Source organism: Mus caroli, unplaced genomic scaffold, assembly GCF_978045245.1.
Source record: "Mus caroli unplaced genomic scaffold, Mus_caroli_1 scaffold_14, whole genome shotgun sequence".
NCBI lineage: Eukaryota > Metazoa > Chordata > Mammalia > Rodentia > Muridae > Mus > Mus caroli.
This window is the reverse complement of record NW_028227269.1, coordinates 100,044,825-100,060,470: the sequence shown is the minus strand read 5'-3', so window position 1 is coordinate 100,060,470 and position 15,646 is coordinate 100,044,825. Positions and strand designations below refer to the sequence as shown.

The 15,646-nt window shown below is 41.3% G+C and overlaps 1 protein-coding gene across 3 annotated transcripts in view; it reads left to right on the top strand.

Annotated features, from left to right (window-relative positions):
- The window catches only part of Atxn3 (ataxin 3), a 37,777-nt gene extending 22,389 nt beyond the window's left edge, over positions 1 to 15,388 (top strand). For all 3 annotated transcript variants that reach the window (XM_021178563.3, XM_021178564.3, XM_029484599.2), the window contains exons 9-11: positions 980 to 1,076; positions 7,707 to 7,804; positions 11,035 to 15,388. In XM_021178563.3, the coding sequence (XP_021034222.1) occupies positions 980 to 1,076; positions 7,707 to 7,804; positions 11,035 to 11,132 (293 nt within the window). In that variant the 3' untranslated portion in view covers positions 11,133 to 15,388. The remainder of the gene's footprint in view (positions 1 to 979; positions 1,077 to 7,706; positions 7,805 to 11,034) is intronic.
- Positions 15,389 to 15,646: the final 258 nt, after the last annotated feature.

The window sequence follows — 15,646 nt, the reverse complement described above, 5'->3', positions numbered from 1 at the left end:
TATCATTTTGGCTGTGGTTATGTTGTTGAGTATGATACTGAGCCAATACAACACTAATTGAATTACCCTTCTAGTGACCAGATGCCCCTTACCCAAGCCAGCTATTTTAACAAATTCACACAGCACTTACTGGCTATAAAGACTTATATAGATTATACAGATTAAGACTTCAGCCACGTCACAGGATGCATCTTTTTTGTTGATGTAAGCGTTCATCATCAGTGGCGAAAAGGGAAGGCAAAACCCGTTAGTGTAGGCAGAGAAAAGTGGGAGACACTCAAAGCCGCTTCCTGAGAGCACAAAGCACTTTATTTTTGTGATTTTGTTTTAATCTAATTCATATGAAGCTGTTTCTACTTCTAATGAGGTTGCTCATCATCTAAATTCCTCAAAGGTCTTAGTGTACTGAGGTTTTGTTAAGATGGCCATTATCGTTATCCTAGACTCCTCACCCCCAGGCTCACCTCTGCATACTCCTTGTAGTGTGAAGTCCCATCTTACATTAGGAGGGGCTTGCTGGGTTATTGAAGTAATATACAGAAAGCCATCTTACCATTTTCACAGTTTACATAGAATCTGTGCTTGGTACAATTACTGTTGAGAGCTTAGAAACATTCAAGTTGTTAAAAACAGATGTTATGGTCGTCCTTCAAAGGTTGAGAGGAATGCCTTGCCTTTGAAGGTGGAGATGCAAGTTAAAGAGCACAGAAGTGTGGTCTTGATACTTCTTATACGAGGTGAACAGAGAGCTTGTGTCCTCACATCTGATGCATCACAGATCGTATAAGCCTTGGTTGCAGTAACACATTGAATTGTAAGTCCTTAATTAGATTTCTAAGACTTCCATAGGCTTTTTAAAGTTACAGAACAGTAGTGGAATGTTTTTAGGAAGAAAACTTTCTAGAAGCTTGCTCCTATAAGAACAAACATACTACTGCTTTTACAGGTATATAAAATAATTTTTTGTTTTTGTTTTTAGGTAGTTCCAGAAGTATGTGTGAAGATAGTCCACAGACATCAAGTACAGATCTTTCTTCAGAAGAGCTTCGGAGGAGAAGAGAAGCCTACTTTGAAAAGTAAAGTAGTTGGTACAGATTAAAGTTGCATATTTAATACCTGCTTATTTTGTCTGTTTATAAATTACTGCTTACCGCCTGAACCTATGAACGTAAGAATATATTTTCTAAAATTTTTACAGAGAATAAGGTGTGAAATACTTAATCATTTAGAGAAAAACGATTGCCAGATCTTGGATAAATTTATATAGACTAGGATAAAGGAAACCTTGTGAAATTTTGCTTATCAAAAGGAAAATAGACTTAGGACAAGAAGAACTATGTCAGTGCCTATTGATCCTTTGTATGTAGCATTGGTCACCTATGAGTCCTGCTTACCTTCTCATCAGTAGATAGGGAAAACAGCATCTGAGGAAGGTGGACCCTCTTCCCAGTGCAGGTGGCACATGCTCCCTAGTCTTGCTCTTGTCGCTTTAGGAGGTCCAAGTCTACCAGCATCAGCGGCATAGAAGCATAAATCTGAGCCATAAGCTTCCGAAGCTATACGTTGTACTCTGTCTATACGTCCTAGGAAGAGAAACACTTCTACTTTTATAGTGTCTTCCTTTACAGTAATCATCATTCACAAGTCTTTCTTTTATTTTTTGTTTTGGGCAGGGCTTTGTTGTGTACTGTTGGTGGCCTCACTGATGGCTGCCTTCCTGTAGTCCTAGCTGGCCTCACTACTGGTGGCTGTCCTCCTGCCTCAGTTTCCCTTGTACTAGGACAGGTATATGTTATTGTACCTAGCTTTTTATTTTAAAGCATACTCCACCTTAAAAGTTAAATAATTAATAGTAGATAATTGAACCCTCTGACCTCATGTCAGAAAGGTAAGGCCAGGGATGGACTCTGCCTGGTTATATACCACATCTCTCAATTCAGCGATGCATTTATTTTCACATTTCAAAATCTCTAAAAAGATGGGGATGCAGCTCAAAGGGGAGTGCTCACCCAGTATGAATGAGCACCCCCAGTCCCCAAGCGCAGCACAGCAGCACCTGAGCTTGAGCTGATTAGTAAAGTTTGGACTGTCTTGCATCTGCTAGTGTCTGAAGATAATGGTTACCTTTTTCTGTTTGCTGTTTTTTTAAGTCACAACTCATAAGTATATGAAGGAAAGTTCTGATCAGCTGACATCCTCTTAATGTGAGATATTTCTAGACTTTATTCATTCACTGATTTAATTATATTTACATTTTAGAAAAGTCTTTTAGTGTTTTTTTATGACCTTTGAATTTTTGAAATTATTACTTTTTAAATTATGATAAACCTTAGATTTATGTATAACGCACTCATGCTTGTTACTCGTTGTTGGTTAAGACCAGCACACAGCACAGGTTTTACGCCTCTGACTCCCGTTCTTTCTGTTCTCCCACAGCATCCGTCTTGCTCCAAGTCACAGTCAGTGTGTCATTACTTTTTGTGTGTGTCTCCAAAATATTGTGGAACATGTGTTTGCTTGTGATCTGTAGGGTTGCTTCTGGCTTTGTTTTTGTGTTGTTTTTTCAGCAATCTAGCTCACTGCTGTGCAAGTCCTCAACTCCTGATTATCCTGACTCTCACTCCGAGTGCTGGAGTGTGGGTGTGCACACCACATCTGACTTGACTGTTTCTCTCTTTATTTCTCCTAATTAGTGCTGTTGTCACAATATAGTAATGATAATAATAACAACAACAATAACATAAATATCTAGTTTTTTTTAAATTAGGTATTTTCCTCAATTACATTTCCAGTGCTATCCCAAAAGTCCCCCATATACTCCCCCCCACTCCCCTACCCACCCACTCCCACTTCTTGGCCCTGGCGTTCCCCTGTACTGGGGCATATAAAGTTTGCAAGTCCAATGGGCCTCTCTTTCCAGTGATGGCCGACTAGGCCATCTTTTGATACATATGCAGCTAGAGTCAAGAGCTCCAGGGGGTACTGGTTAGTTCATAATGTTGTTCCACCTATAAAATATCTAGTTTTTAAAAGAACGTAAAACTACTTAAGTAGGCAAAATGAGTATTCTAGAAAGTTCAAGTTTCTTAAAATGTTTGTTCCTGCCAGGCAGTGGCGGCACACGCCTTTAATCCCAGCACTTGGGAGGCAGAGGCAGAGGCAGGCAGATTTCTGAGTTCGAGGCCAGCCTGGTTTACTGAGTGAGTTCCAGGACAGCCAGGGCTACACAGAGAAACCCTGTCTTGAAAAACAACAACACCAAAAAAACAAAACCAAAAAAGTTTGTTCCTACTATCCCTTCCTTCAGTAAGTGTTGTTAGTGACTGTATGTGCCCTTCTGTCCTACACAATTCATAGTCTCTCTCTCAGTGTGTGTGTTCATGTGCGTGTGCATGAACGTGTGTGTGTGTGTGTGTGTGTGTGCAATACACTATCTATGGTACATAGGAGGTCCAGAGACAACGCTCGCAGGTATTGGTTCCTCTCCTCCCTCCATGTGGGTCCTGTCAGTGGCCCAGGTCATCAGGCTCGGCCGCCAGCAAGGGTCTTCACTTGCTGAGCTTTCTTGTATTTAAACATTTTGTTACCTTTTTTGAAATAAGAATTTGGAGCTTCCACTGACTTACACTTTTAGCAGCAGTAAAGGTAACTCAGTGCCATCCCATGATGGGCAGTGATCTATAACAGTCACAGTGTAAAAGCCATAACCAGCGCTTTTGAGCTGACAGATTTGGGCCCAGCTTGCACCCTTTGGAAAAAAAAAACCCACTTTGGGTATGAGCATGCCTCTTTTCTAGTGGTGGATTGTGTATTAATGATTGCTTCTAGCTTTAGTCTTTTATCTTCTGCTGAGAGCTTAGACAGCTAGAATGTTCTACCTAGTCACAGATAGCCAAGATGAATTAAGGGTTAACTTTGTAGTATTTATTTTTAACATTAACTAGCATTTAAAAGTGCTAGTGTGGGCTGGAGAGATGGCTCACTGGTTAAGAGCACTGACTGCTCTTCCAGAGGTCCCGAGTTCAATTCCCAGCAACCACATGGTGGCTCACAACCATCTGTAATGGGATCTGATGCCCTCTCCTGGTGTGTCTGAAGAGAGCTACACTGTACTCTGAGACATAAAACAAATAAATAATTTTTAAAAAAATAACGTGCTAGTGTACTACAGATTTTAAGAAGAAGGTGTGTGTGTTGGGGGGGAGGGGTGCTGGAGGATGGCTCATTGGTTAAAGTACTTCCTGCGCTTGCCTTTTTCTCAAACCCTCCATTTCTTAGCTGGAATAGCTCCCTGTTTCTCTAGGCTCTGTCTTTGGCTCTAAGACTCTGACTTCCTTCTTTCCCTCCAAGCTGGCCCTGCTGTCAGCCTATTACTCATAGGTCGGCAGTCTTCCCTCGTCTCCCCACTGCCTCTGAAGGCCTCATACTTAATGGAAATATGAAATATGACACATTATAGGATTTCTTTTCTTATGTAAAAATGTTACTAAAAATTAGCCTACTACAAATTCATAGCTTATGAGTAAGGGTTATGAGTAATGTTTCCTTGCCGTGACATTGTTTTTTAGCAGTGATGTGTAAATAAAGTCCACTCCGGCATTGTTAACACCTGCTGTTGGGAGCACAGGAGTCAGTGATGGGACTGAAGACTGTCAGCTGCTGCATGCTCTACAGATGAGTGTCAGCATCACTTATGTCCTCTCTAGGTCTAGCTTTGAATGCCGTGGTCTGTCTGCTACAAGAAACAGTGTTTCCCAGCAGAGCAGACAACAAGCATTCGTAGCCAAGGAGTGTTGTGGTGCTTTCATTGGCTTATACTTGCACTGTAGCTTTCATGGTGTGACTTAGTTTATCAGACAGTTCAGTTTAAGAAACACAAAGAGGTAGGGTGTTTAAGCGAAACACTAACTAATAGTGAAATTAGGGGCTTAACAATCTTAGGGATTGTTCTGAGCCAGGCTTTTGAAATCTAGACCAATTTGTGAAAATGGCTGCAACCATTGCCTGATTAGGATGGTGGGGATCAGTGGAGAGGGCCCGTGTTCAGTTCCCAGAACGACCCCCTGTGGCTCATAATCACCCAAGATTCAGAGGATTCTACACTCCATTATCACCCCTGAGGGTATGTGCGTATGCACACTCCTGCATGTTTGCAAGCACGTGAGCACACACACACACAGAGCCTAAAACATTAAGTCTTTTATATAACATTAAATTAGTAAAACATTTTCTTCAATTTTTTTTATATGTATGGGTGTTTTTCTTGCATGTATGTATCAGTCTCACATGCATGTAGTGCCTGAGGAGCCAGAGAGGATATTAGATCCCCCTGGGACCAGGATTATAGATGGTTTTGAGCTGCCATATAGGTGCTGGGAATTGAGCCCAGGTCCTTTGAAGAACAGCCTGTGCCCTCAACTGCTGAACCAGCTTTCCAGTCCCTAACTAAATCTTAAAAACAAACAAACGAACAAAACCCCAGAAACTATGTATAGCTATGATATAGTTGTCAAGACTTTCTGGTTCCACTGAAACAGCTGTGAAGCAGGATTCAAGGCTGCATCTCCATGACTTTGCTTACCAGGAAAACAGTGTGTCTCACTGACTCATTTATGCCCTTGGTAGCTCATGTGGGTACTTGGTCTGCAGCCAGAGACCAGGTTTTAGCTCTGTACTGCTGTAAGCCTGAAGGAAGACATGGTGGGAGGTTCTGAGGGACTCCTTCCCTAGCAGCATCTTCAGGGCTTTACAGTGGTTGGGTCAGGGTTGGCAGCTGATTTCTGTTCTCATTTTGCATAATGTAAGGTTATAATAACCCCATGAATATGTACAATATTAAGTGAAAAATTAAAGGTAAATTAAAGGGTATCTCTCTGAAGTTGCATTCACACATAGAATCCGCAGAGCTCAGGGCTTCCTTCACATCACCCTTGTATGAGGTTTGTAGCACCAGGAAGTCAGTATTTTGCCTCAAAAGCCAACAGGGAGAAGATGGAGTGCCTACAATCTGGGTTAACTTTATTGCTCACTTTAAAAACTCAAGCCTGAGGAGGACAGGCAGGGTGCCCTTGGGAGGGGAGGCCAGCAGCTCCTGGGCTACCAACCTGGACTAGAGACCATTTGAAAATTGAGAAGAACAATAGGAAAAAAGTATGCTAACTATAACTTAGTTTTAAAGTTTTGGTCCTTTTAAAATCACACAACTTTTAAATCTATGATTTTTATGTCATTTATGGGTTTGCTTGGTTTTTAGCTCTCTTGTGTGTTTAAAGCAGAACTAATGTGCAGAGCTGCTTGCTCCTCACAATACTCTTTACCCAGAGGCATCTGGAAGTGTTCTTATTATAGCTTGGTATTTCAGCATACATTTTCTGAACACAAGGATACGTTCCTGCATTGTTTTGTTTTGTTTTGTTTGTTGTTGTTGTTGTTGTTGCTTTTGAGATAGGGACTGATATGTTACCAAGGCTGGTATTCCATTCCCGGGCTCAAATTACCTTTTCCCTTGGCCAGTTGGGTGACTGGAGGCGAGTGTCACAATGAGCTTCAATACTTTTGCTTTGAGACAGTGTCTTAGCCAGTGCTCTTGCTGTAAAGAGGCATAATGATCTCGGCAACTCTAAACGGGGAGTATTTAATTGGGGCTGGAGATTTAGTCCACTGTCACAGCAGGGAGCATGGCGGGATACAGGTAGACATGGGGCTGGAGAAGTAGCTCAGAGTCCTACATCAGAATCCATAGACAGAGAGAGACTGGGCCTGGCATAGGCATTTGAAACTTTAGAATCCACCCCCAGTGACATACTTCCTCCAGTAAGGTCACACCTATATGACTCTGTGGGGCCATTCATATTCAAACTACTACATTCTAGTCCTTGGTCCCCACAAGCTTGTAGCCATGTCATAGTACAAAATACATTCAGTCCAGCTTCAAAGGTCACCATAGTCTCTCGGTCTTAAGACTGCTTCAAAATTTAAAGTGTCTTCTGAGATTCATGGCAATCTCTTCACTGTAATCCCCTGTAACATCAAATCACAGGTCACATACTTCAACATACAGTGGTACTGAATATAGTCATTTCTATGTCTTTAATTCTTCAAGTCTGTGATGAAGCTGCTGTGTGACAAGGCACAGTTTCAGGTACTGGGACACAGGTAAGCAGCATCAGGTTGAGCTCTGAATGCTTACATACAGACCAGACAGAGCATAAAGACAGTATGTTTGTGCCGAGAATTAAAATGAAATAGTGAGAAAGCCAGGAGGCTGCTTGAGACAGGATAGTCAGGAGAGGGACTCCAGGGAGAAACTTAGTAAATTCAGACTTGAATGGCAGTGAGGGAGCCAGCCAGGGAAAGCACATTAAAGTAAGATAGTTTGTCTTATCAAAGGTGTTTTCCAGTGGCTTCTAACAGTGATAAAGACATATAAAGCAACATTCATTTGTGTAAGAATCACTACTAGCGAACCTTGTACAGAAAGTGCAAATACCTGCCTCTTCCCTGATAATTCAAACATGCAGGATTTTAGAATCAGAACTTTGCCATTTTTATACTTGTAATTATTAAACTAATTTCTCACCTTCCGAGGTGTTCAGGCCAGTGACCATTTTGATTCATGGAACAGCTTATTTCCTACGTGATTACCTGCTCTCCTGGCAGATTTCCTATGCGTTGTTTTAACAGATATTCACGTTTGAATGTTTCAGGCAACAGCATCAGCAGCAGGAGGTAGATCGACCTGGACCCCTTTCATATCCACGTGAAAGACCGACCACAAGTTCAGGAGGACGTGGGAGCGACCAAGGTTTGCTTTCTGTCCATTCACAGTGATGCTTTACTCGATACCCAAGGTCCTTGTCAATTGTACTTTATATTTCTCTTCCTCTTCCTCCTCTCCTTCCTCCTCTTTCTCTTCCCCCTCCTTCTTTATATTGGGTTTTTTATTTGTTTGTTTCTTTCTATCTTTTTCTTTTTCTTTTTTTTTTTTTTTTGAGACAGGGTTTCTCTGTATAGCCTTGGCTGTCCTACAACTCACTCTGTAAACCATACATAGAGTCATAAGAGATCTGCCTGCCTCTGCCTCCCAGCACAGCAATTAAAGATGTGCACCACCACCTGGCTTTCCTTTTTTAAAAATTTATGAATTTTATGTATTAGTGCTCTGTCTGTATGTATGCCTGCATGCCAGCTGAGAGCATCAGATCCCATTATAAATGTTGCTGGGAATTGAACTCAGAACGTCTGGAAGAGCAACCCATGCTCCTTAACCACTGAGCCATCTCTCCAGCCCCCTTTTCTTCTTTAATTGTATTATAAAACTCTTTTTTTTTTTTTTTTGGTTTTTTGAGACAGGGTTTCTCTGTGTAGCCCTCAGCTATCCTGGAACGCACTCTGTAGTCCAGGCGGGCCTCGAACTCAGAAATCCATCCGCCTCTGTTTCCCAAGTGCTGGGATTAAAGGCGTGCGCCACCACGCCCAGCTTATAAAACTCTTAAAAATGAATTTGTAATATACCAAGTTCCTCTGAACTATAAGGTAGATAAGACACTTGGTAGATGTTTGGATTTTATTTATTCAATGTAGTTTTGGTTTGAGACAGTTTCATTATGTAGCTAGGGCTAGCTTGGAACTCACTGTGTAGCCCAGACTAGCTTCAAATTCATGATTCTTCTCTTTGGGCTTTTTTAGTAGTAACAGGAATGGGCATGCACCACCATGTCCTGTTTGGTTTTAAAATCACACCCATAGCTTTAACTTCACATTTGACGCATTCCTGAGAAATCCTTCAGAGATGATTAGAGGTAATGAATATTAGTAAGTGGAAAGGAAATACATTTTACCACTTAGTAAAGGAAAACATTTTGTTAGCATAGTCTAGATAACAGCTGGAGGCCAGGGGACTACTCACCCATCCTCCAGACAGCAGCTGTTAAGCTCCAGTCAAGTATTGGTAGAAGTTGAATGGAGAAGAAGCCTTGTCTGTCAGAGGACTTCATAGAATCTATGCAGAGCTCTCAGAGTGGAACGACACAAAAACAGTCAAAAAACTGATGAAGTGGGGCTGGAGAGATGGCTCAGTGGTTAAGAGCACTGACTGCTCTTCCAGAGGTCCTGAGTTCAAATCCCAGCAACCACATGGTGGCTCACAATCATCTATAATGGGATCCAATGCCCTCTTCTGGTATGTTCAAAGACATCATTGGTGTACTCACATACATAAAATAAATAAATAAATAGATAAATCTTAAAAAAAAAAAAAGACTGGTGAAGGATTGTGGATGTGAGATGTGTCTCGCACTAGACACAGAATCCTGTAATGCAGCTGCAGGTGGCTTTGACACCTCTGTCCAACTTGGGCACCTGCAGTCAATGTGCATATATCCTATACAGATGCCTGTATCAGAGGAGGCTCACAGAAATGAAGATTTCATTAAAACTCACAAGGTGACAAAACCCGAGTACCCAGGGTTCAGTTGGAAACCACTGTTATTCCAGGAACCATGAAAGAAGGACCCACGTGGACAATTTTAATTAAGCATTGCTTTTTGGTTTTTGTTTTGTTTTGTTCTGTTTTGAGGCATTCTCACTCTGTAGCCCAGACTGGCTGTGAATTCACTATTGTCCCACGTCTGCCTCTGGAGTGCTGAGACTCTGGTCATCCTCAGCCACCTGGATCTCACACATTTTAGAGCAGAAGAATAACTAAAATGTAAAAGCTCAGTGAATAGACTCAGCATAGAAAACTGGTGGACTAGATGACAGGCATGTAGAAATCCTTCCCATCAACACGGCAAACTGTAGCCAATGAGCAGAGTGCTGGAGGCGTCTGACATTAGCTCAGCCTAACCACAGGAGCCTCCTAACCGGAAGCAGAAAGGGTGGCGAAAACATCTGATGATCTTTTCATTGTCTCAGCTGAACAGAAAACTAGAAGCCTGCAAGTGGAAGAAATTGAGTGAACTTCAAATTTATGTAATCACAAAGAAATACTTCATAGGACTTCTGAAAACTGAAGGCACAATCCCTAATCAAAGAAAGAACTGTCCCAACAGCAATTTGAAATGGGAGGTGTCTATGAGTGACAGAGTGGATAATGTGGTTCCCATGCTGAAAGAAACATTTAAGCCAGGACTACATATGCAGGACTTACATACTTACTAGGCTTGGGAAAGAGTTTCACAAATGTCTCCAGCAGTTAAAGAAAGGGTTGGCTGTTCAGGGCTGGCAATCAGATCAGCAAGTCGATTAGCCACCATCAGAGATGCTTGTACTTGCAATGGATGGGAACAAATGAGTAACGGGCTTGGAATACACTAAACAGGATGTGTCATCAAACCCTGCCCTTCAGGCTTCAGGGAACTTTGAGCGAAAGGTGGCAGAAAGATGGTCAGAGCTGGTTGGGGCGGAAGACACCAGGGAAGCAGTGCCTTCCCGACACAGCAGAGCTGATGCACAGATGAACTCACAGGTGGCGGCAGGGTGCTCAGGTTAAGCCGTGTGGTGTCTCGCAGCTAAGAGGGGAGAGTGAGTGAACGCCATCTCCCATACCTAACTCAGAAGCTATCTCCAATTGCCAAACTTGACAATCTTAATCTAACCATCAGAACCCACGTGATGGAAGCGGGCCCTAACTCTGTACATGTCATGGCACACTGTGCCCACAGAGTTACACACAGTTAACAAAGTCTTTAAAAAAAAGAAACTAATATTCAGTAGAAATATGTTTGCTAAGAATTTGCTTTTTCTTTTTTCCTTCATCTTGGACAGGTTTCAAGTAGCTTGGGCTGGCTTCAAATGTTTTATATATATAGTCAAGGACAACCTTGAGTTCTGATTCTCCTGCCTCTGTCTCTTAAGAGCTAGGATACAGGAGTGTGCCTCCATTTCCCATGTTATGCCATGCTAGGGATTGAACCCAGAGCCTTGCGTATACTAGGCAAGTGTTCTACCAACTTAGCTAGAGCTCTATTCAGAAGTTTGCCAGTGATGGGGATCTTGCAGAAGTCGTTCTGAGAACTCTGTTTTCTTTCCCAGGAGGCGACGCTGTGAGTGAAGAGGACATGCTTCGGGCAGCTGTGACCATGTCTTTAGAAACTGCTAAAGACAACTTGAAAGCAGAAAGGAAAAAATAGTACCTTTAAAAGTCATTTTGCTACTCACACTTTGTAACATTGTCTGTGTGATTACAGTGTAAGGGCCACTTTGGCAGTGTGTTCACCAGAAGAGATAAAGACACTGCGGTGGTTTGTAAGCAGAAAGGCAGAAATGTGTCATAGGACTAAGGAACGCTTGAGATACTAGCCAAAGAGGCAGTCAGCAATGAAAGAAACTTAAGGTAGTTTTCTAAATGTCCCTTTTTGTTTGTCAAATGTGCAATATCTGACTGAAATTATGGAATTTTTGTTGGCTCTTTTGGACCAACTGATTAGCTCTTGCCACAGAACTTGATCCTATAATGTTTCCTTTTCTCTCTGCATTGGGGGTGGCTTGGCTCACTTGAGCTTTGACTTCATTTCAGACCTACCTTTTATGAAATGTCTTTTATATGTCTTGTTACAGAAAGATCAATCTGTCTGCTCATACATATGTCGGGCACGTGGATGCTTCCTGGTGTTATTTTCTCTGGCTTTGGTTACTCTCTCAACTAATGTGATCTGTTGCTTTTACAGCCTTTGTAGTGGGATCATATTTCTTAATTCTGGTGCATTCCTCTACTCGACAGTCAGCTCTGCTCTTGTAAATGAGCTGAGGGTTTTGTGAGCGCATGAGCATGCGCTGTCTGGATGCCCTGTGAGTGGCTGACTCCTGGCTGGAGCCCTCCCTGTGCCTTTACTTCCTTTCTTCTCCAGTTGAGAAAAGAGGAGGCAGAGGACACAGATTCCCTTCTATGTAACCTGCACCATGAATGCACCACAGGAGAGACTCGCCCTTCAGTCTTGGTGGTGGGTCTGTCCTAGTTTTTCTTCTGTGACAGGAGCTTTGTGTTCTAATCACAATTAAGTCCTGGAAAATAGATGCCTGCTTCACTTTCTAAAAATTTAAAAAAAAATTTTTTTTTTCTAGTAGAAAATAGGCTGCTAGGATGATGGTCTAGAATCTGAAAGTAATTTACTAATAAACTATATTTAAATAATACTGTGGGTTGCCCCTTGCAATCATGTTTAAATCGCTTAAGAATTACAGAAGTCACAATGCTTACAGGGTCTGTCTGTAAATAGGAAAGTCCTTAGTTTTGATAAACATTAAGCAGGATACAGAGCTAGTCTTGCTGGGTCAATACGTGGTATGATTTGGGTGGAAATTAACTATGTGTCTTTGTCATGGTGTCATAGACCCTGATACCTGCTTTCCCCTCCCTCCCCTTTGAAGCCCCTTCGAATGGTGACTTGTACATAAGTAAAGTCCAAGAAGAGATTTTAGCCAGCTTAGGAAGGGGCAGCATGCTATATTGCTCTACTGGTGTGTGCTCTGCACACGTTTTTATCAGGGAAAGTTTTGGATGTAGGATTTATTGCTGTCTTAACTGAAAAAGATACAAATATTTTTATTTATCATTATGAAATAGCTTTTTCTTGATAGGATGGATGTTTGGTTTGGTTTGGTTGTGCGAGGGAGTGAACCCAGGGCCTCCAGTGTGCTAGGCAAGCACCCTACCTCTGAGCTATATCCCCAGATCCAAAACAGGGGTTTCCTTGTTTGCTTTTTGTTGTTTTTCTTAGCCATATCGTGCCAATTTCATTTTTTTTAAAATTTGCTTCATGAAAAATTAGGCAGTCCTATATTAAACTCTATGAAGTTTTTACTCTTCTGAAAACAAAGCCTCAGAAGCGTTGGGCGGCTGTAGGGCGTTAGTTAGGACTTTGCTGACGGTTGATTGCTATACTGAAGTATGTAACTACTCCCGTCTGCTGCTCGCTTGTCAGACATTGGCCCTTTTCCTTTACCCTTTGAAAAATCACAATAAACTTTCCATACATTTAGATTGGTGTGCTGCCTGATGAAAAATGAGAAAGCCAATATACATTTCAGCTTTAACTTTAGAGTTTATAAAATGTTCATATTTCACACCCCACTTAAATCATGTATGAAATACAGCATGTTAATCTTTTATTAGAAATGTTTTAAAGAGAAAATGAGCATACACTGAATCTATTTGAGTGAAGCTTTTTAGTTTGTTATAATTATGGTATTTGTCCAGGCAGATCCAAAATCACCATTGAATCGCCGTCCTCTTTGGGTTGACCTAGGCTTACCTAAGCATTTAGATTTCATTATTAATGAGTAGCCAGTATGAAAAGATGCCAGTGCTTATTCTAACCACAGTATCCAAAGTGTAGGAGTTCTGTGACATTCTAATTCATACACCAGGAGTTGCTGTTTATAGTACTGCAGGACAGACAGGGGCAAGGGACTCCACTGCCACTGCTGGGTTACAGACTCGACTGACATTTCCATTTTTTTTTTTTTTTTTTTTTTACCAATTGGAATACTTTAATGTTTTATATTTAAACTACTGATAATAATTTTTTAAAATCTGTAACTTGTTCTGCCAGATAAAATACGTACAGCCGTGATGCTAGTGTTATAACCAAGTGTAAGGACCCTTTGGAAGGCCAGACGTGGTGCTGTATGCTTTGATGCTGGTACTTAGGAGGCAGAGGTAGGCAGGCTTCTGTTTTGAGTTCAAGGCCAGCCTGGTCTACATAGTAAGTCCCAAACTTCTGGAGCTACACAGCAAGACCCTGTCTTAAACAACAAACAAACAAACAAACAAACCTTTGGAAAGATCACATTCATATTTTGGGATGTCATGAGCTTATCTATGTTTCAAAAATTCAGAATAGCTGTCCTTTGGCCTAAACCATAAATCTATACCCCCAATGACAGTACTATGCAGACATTTCACTGATTTAAGTTGTTTGATACAGTCAGTGCAGGTGAACTCCATGCTAAAGTTTTAAACCTTGGCCAAATAATTTACACCTCACAGACTATCTGAGGCGGTGCTTCTTTTTTTCCTGAAAACTTGATTTTTCTTGATGAAGCCAAAGTTAATGAGCATGAATTCTCAAAGGAGTAGTCTCCTTTGCTTTACTTAATATCAGGTGGAGAGAAGTAAGTTTTATTCGTGCCAGAGTCTAAGCCACACATTTTGAATACCCACATGTCTGATACGATTTAAGTCATGCTGGTGCCAAGAGTTACTAAATTCTTAGAACTGGCCCTGTGCCCTGCCTAAGGCTAAACAGGGCAGTGCAGAACCCGAATGTGCCATCTGAGAGTCTTAAGCTAGGAAATCTGGGTGGTTTAAATTAGCGAGAGGTTTCAGTTAATATTGAAACCTCCAGATCCGACTTTATGTTAGGCAGTGTGGATGTGCTCAGTGGTAGAGCAGTTACCTAGTGGCCCAGGCCTTGGGTTCAGTCTCTGACACTGCAAAAGAAGAGCAGTGGCTCCCGGTGTAACCTGTGCTTAGAGAGATGTTAAAGGAAGGACTTTCAAAGTGAATGTTTGTTGTAACTTAGTCCTGACAAGTGTAGAGCTCTGATATGTGACCTTAATTAAGGAAGACCACATCGGATCAGTAGTATAGATACTTTTTTTTTGTTTTTCATATTTAACATAAAAATTCCCTTCATTCCTAATTTGTTTACAATTAAAGAGACAAATTGATTTTGTATTTTTTCAAAGTTTTATACATATTAAAAGGGTTTTGTTGTAGTCTATCATGAATGAAAAGGATATTTTTTTTTTAATTTGAGGAATACTTTGTATATGTGTGTGTGCCTAAAATGGTCTGTCATTTTAAGAATTAGCACAAAAAAAAAATAGATAGTTCCTAAATGTATGGAGGCTTAATAGTACCAGTGCACAGTCATGGGGGAGGCACTAGCGAGAAGTGTGTGGGGAATGCAGCTAGGTAGGTGGGACTCACTTGTCTCTGAATGGCTTAAAGGTGGTATGTTTCCTGGAATTTTTTTTAATGATTTTTTTTTTTCCAAGGAAGACAGACATTTGAAATGTGCTTATCTAATTTCTACAACACTGGACTAATAGGAATAACTTGTTTTTTTTTTTTTTTAAAAAAGACTGTTCTGTATAAATAAAATATATGAAACTCAAGTGCAAAAGCCGTGAAAATAAAAGGCATTGTCTTCTGTCAATGTGATGCACTGTGGCCGAGCAGTTCCCTCAGGACCCAACTCTGCAGCCCTTCCTCCTGTGCCTCAAGTGTCGGCTGCCACTCCACAGGTCTTCCGTCTGTCGGCTCCTTTGAAAGCTGGGCTTCCAAAGCACTGTTGAACACTGAGGGTTCTGGTGATGTGTGTTAATGAGTTGTATTTTAAATATCAGAGATTATTAAATAAAGAGAATGATTTTCTATTAACCTTTCTATCTTTATTTCTAATTTATAATTCAAAGTCTGGTGGGAGGCAAGCTATTTATCTGTCTCTCAGAAGCATTTCCTAAATGCATTTTCAGGCCACGTTCAGACCCACTGTACCAGGACATGGAGCTGGAACTTGGAGAAGCACTGTCTGTGGAGTTGCTTGTTTTTACACAGCTGCAGTCTGTGAATCCCTCACAGATTCCTGTCAGAATACACTGTCACCTGATGCCAGACATAAGAGCCTTCCACAGTGTT